The sequence below is a fragment of the Gymnogyps californianus genome, chromosome 2, assembly GCF_018139145.2.
Source record: "Gymnogyps californianus isolate 813 chromosome 2, ASM1813914v2, whole genome shotgun sequence".
NCBI classification, from domain to species: Eukaryota; Metazoa; Chordata; class Aves; order Accipitriformes; family Cathartidae; genus Gymnogyps; species Gymnogyps californianus.
In genome coordinates this window covers 92994164-92997698 of record NC_059472.1, presented here as the reverse complement: position 1 = coordinate 92997698, position 3535 = coordinate 92994164, and the positions used below count along the sequence as shown (strand labels likewise).

The 3535-nt window shown below is 65.5% G+C and overlaps 1 protein-coding gene across 1 annotated transcript; it reads left to right on the top strand.

Annotated features, from left to right (window-relative positions):
• The first annotated feature begins 695 nt into the window (after nt 1-695).
• LOC127013202 (tubulin beta-2 chain-like) lies at nt 696-3307 on the top strand. Its single transcript, XM_050891918.1, is given in 5 exon segments — nt 696-769; nt 1286-1394; nt 1685-1795; nt 2015-2518; nt 2521-3307. Coding segments are annotated over 5 exon segments (1335 nt in total). The 5' UTR covers nt 696-712; the 3' UTR covers nt 3075-3307.
• The last annotated feature ends 228 nt before the right edge of the window (nt 3308-3535 follow it).

The window sequence follows — 3535 nt, the reverse complement described above, 5'->3', positions numbered from 1 at the left end:
GGAAACCCACCCGCGTCCTGCCGGGGGTAGATGAACCGGGTCAGGGCCCGGGGCTCCTGACCGCCGGTGCGGGCTTGTGCAGGCAGAGGTGCGGCAGTCACCGGCGCTTGGTGATGCCGGTAGGTGCGTAGTGCCCCCGCGGGGAGGGGAGTCTCCCGCCGGCGCCGTGTGAACGAAGGCACCGGCGGGGGGCGGGGGCAGCCGGCGGGCTCCCCCTCCCCCCCCGCGGCAACGCCCGCTGCTGCGGCAGGGAAAGCTGCTGGTCTAGGGGAACAAAAGGCTGCGGCGGCCGCGGGAGGGCGGGCGGCCGGCGGCCGCCAGCAGCGCGGCGGCCGGGCCGGTTCATACATGGGCGGCCCAGGACGGCCGCCCCGCCGCCGCGCTCCGCGCCTTTGTCCCCGCTGTCAGCGGCGAACCGGGGCGGCGGCGGCTGGCGGCGGCAACGGCGCGCCGCGGCCGCTCCCAGGGAGCCCCGCCCCCAGGCCCGCCCCCAGCGCCACGCCACGCCCCCCCGCTGCGGGAGACAATGCCGCAGACACGCCACGCCCGCGCGCGCCCATTGGCTCCGCGCCGTTCCCGCATGACGTCACCGGCGGGGCGGGGCGCGGCGCCCGATTTAAGGGGCGGTGCGGGGCGCGGCCGCTGCAGCGGCGAGTGCGGGAGCGGGCGGAGAAGGCGGCGCGGCGGCAGGGCAGCGTCGGACACCGGCACCATGCGTGAGATCGTGCACATCCAGGCCGGGCAGTGCGGCAACCAGATCGGCGCCAAGGTACGGGCTGGCGCCCTGGTCGACCGCCCGGGGCTCCAGGCCGGTGCCGGGCGCGGGGCGGTGCCCGCTTCGCCGGGCTCCGCGTGTCCCGGGGAGAGCGCTGCCGGGAGGGCCCGCCTTCCCCCTGCGGAGCACCGCCGGGATCGCCCCGCCGCAGCAGGGTCCGCACGGGGCGGCTCCCGGCTGTCGCCCCGCGGGGGAACGTGGGGGGCTTCCGCGGCGTGGGCGCGGCGCGCCTTAGGTGAGGGGGGGCAGCCGGGCCGTCCATACGCCCCTCGCGGGCTGCAGGGGTCCCGGGCGGGCGGGGGAAGGGGGCACCGAGCCGCTGCCACACCCCTCCCGTCGCGGGGGGGGGGCGGTGAGGGGCGCGGTAGCGGCCGCATCTGGCGGGGGCCGCCCCCACACGCGGCGAATCCCCGAGCGCCACGTCGCGGGGCTTTGGCCAGGGGGCGCGGGCGGGGCGTGGCGGCACTGACCCCCCCTCCCTCCCCTTCCCCTCCCCCCCGGTTCCCGCAGTTCTGGGAGGTCATCAGCGATGAGCACGGCATCGACCCCACAGGCAGCTACCACGGGGACAGCGACCTGCAGCTGGAGAGGATCAACGTCTACTACAATGAAGCCACCGGTAATGCCCCTCTGTAACGAGCTTCCCGGCCCGGTGCCACTGGAGGGGCAGGCAAGGCTGCCCCCAGCACCTTCTGCCGTGGGGGCTGTGCCCCAACCCTCCCCGCAGTGGGTGACACCCTGGCACAGCTTAAATGGCTGCTTTGTATTCCCATCCCCAACCGTCTCCATCCAAATTCCCTTGCCTTCCATGCCCTGGGCAGCAAATTGCAGGGAGGCGGAAGGGAGCACAGCAGGGCTCCTGTCACGCTGGCTGCGGGGCTGTAACGCTGGTGCTGGTTCCTCCCGCAGGTAACAAGTACGTCCCCCGTGCCATCCTGGTGGACCTGGAGCCCGGCACGATGGACTCTGTGCGCTCCGGCCCCTTTGGACAGATCTTCCGGCCCGACAACTTTGTCTTTGGTGAGCGAGTGTGGGATGGAGGAGTCCCAAAGCGGGAGCTCCATGCACAGAAGGAGCTCGGAGCGAGCATGCAAGTGACCGTGGGGGACCTGAATCCCATGAGCACCCCCACGAGGGGGTGGGAGTGAGGGGTGAAGCCCATGGGGCAGGAGGGGTGGCATCACGTCTGTTCCTCCCGAGGGCACTAATGCGGCACCTCGCTTCTGGTCTGCCCTCTAGGTCAGAGCGGGGCCGGCAACAACTGGGCCAAGGGGCACTACACGGAAGGCGCTGAGCTGGTGGACTCTGTCCTGGATGTGGTGAGGAAGGAGTCGGAGAGCTGTGACTGCCTCCAGGGCTTCCAGCTGACCCACTCGTTGGGCGGCGGCACGGGCTCTGGCATGGGCACCCTCCTCATCAGCAAGATCCGGGAGGAGTACCCCGACCGCATCATGAACACCTTCAGCGTCATGCCCTCCCCCAAGGTGTCGGACACGGTGGTGGAGCCCTACAATGCCACCCTCTCTGTGCACCAGCTGGTGGAGAACACGGACGAGACCTACTGCATTGACAACGAGGCCCTGTATGACATTTGCTTCCGCACGCTGAAGCTGACCACTCCCACGTACGGGGACCTCAACCACCTGGTGTCGGCCACCATGAGCGGCGTGACCACCTGCCTTCGCTTCCCCGGCCAGCTGAACGCCGACCTGCGCAAGCTGGCGGTCAACATGGTGCCTTTCCCCGGCTGCACTTCTTCATGCCGGGCTTCGCCCCTCTCACCAGCCGCGGCAGCCAGCAGTACCGAGCCCTGACGGTGCCCGAGCTGACGCAGCAGATGTTCGACTCCAAGAACATGATGGCCGCCTGCGACCCCCGCCACGGTCGCTACCTGACGGTGGCCGCCATCTTCCGGGGCCGCATGTCCATGAAGGAGGTGGACGAGCAGATGCTCAACGTGCAGAACAAGAACAGCAGCTACTTTGTGGAGTGGATCCCCAACAACGTGAAGACGGCCGTCTGCGACATCCCCCCGCGCGGCCTCAAGATGTCCGCCACCTTCATTGGCAACAGCACGGCTATTCAGGAGCTCTTCAAGAGGATCTCGGAGCAGTTCACGGCCATGTTCCGGCGCAAGGCTTTCTTGCACTGGTACACCGGCGAGGGCATGGATGAAATGGAGTTCACGGAGGCTGAGAGCAACATGAATGACCTGGTCTCCGAATACCAGCAATACCAGGATGCCACTGCTGATGAGCAGGGGGAATTTGAAGAGGAAGGAGAGGAGGATGAGGCGTAAAGTTGAAATGGGTAGGAGTTAAGTATAGTCTGAGCAGGCAAGTGTTCATTGAGAGGAGGAATCTGTGCAGTTGTGCTGAAGCATGCATTTTTTAATTTGGTGCTCTCCACTGTTGCTTCTGTCAGCAGTTTTGTATCCTTGACTGTCCAATGTAACAGTAGTTGCAAAAATACTTCAGAGTCTTCTGTTGAAATGGTTAACTTCTCAAACATAAAGGCTTTTTGTGTCCTAAACTGTCTCTTCTCCCTTATTTCTCTCTAGATTAAGAAAATAACTCTTGTGTAGTTTTCTGTACCTTCACTTCTCAGTTTAATCCTTAACCTGAGTGAAAGGTTAAACTCAATAAAACAAGATTTCTCAGGCTGTGAATTTAGCAGCATGAGGAAACTGCAGTTGCTCAGCTTAAGATGGTAGCTAATTTATGGAAACTGGGGGTTCACTGTTAGACACTCCTGTGTCTA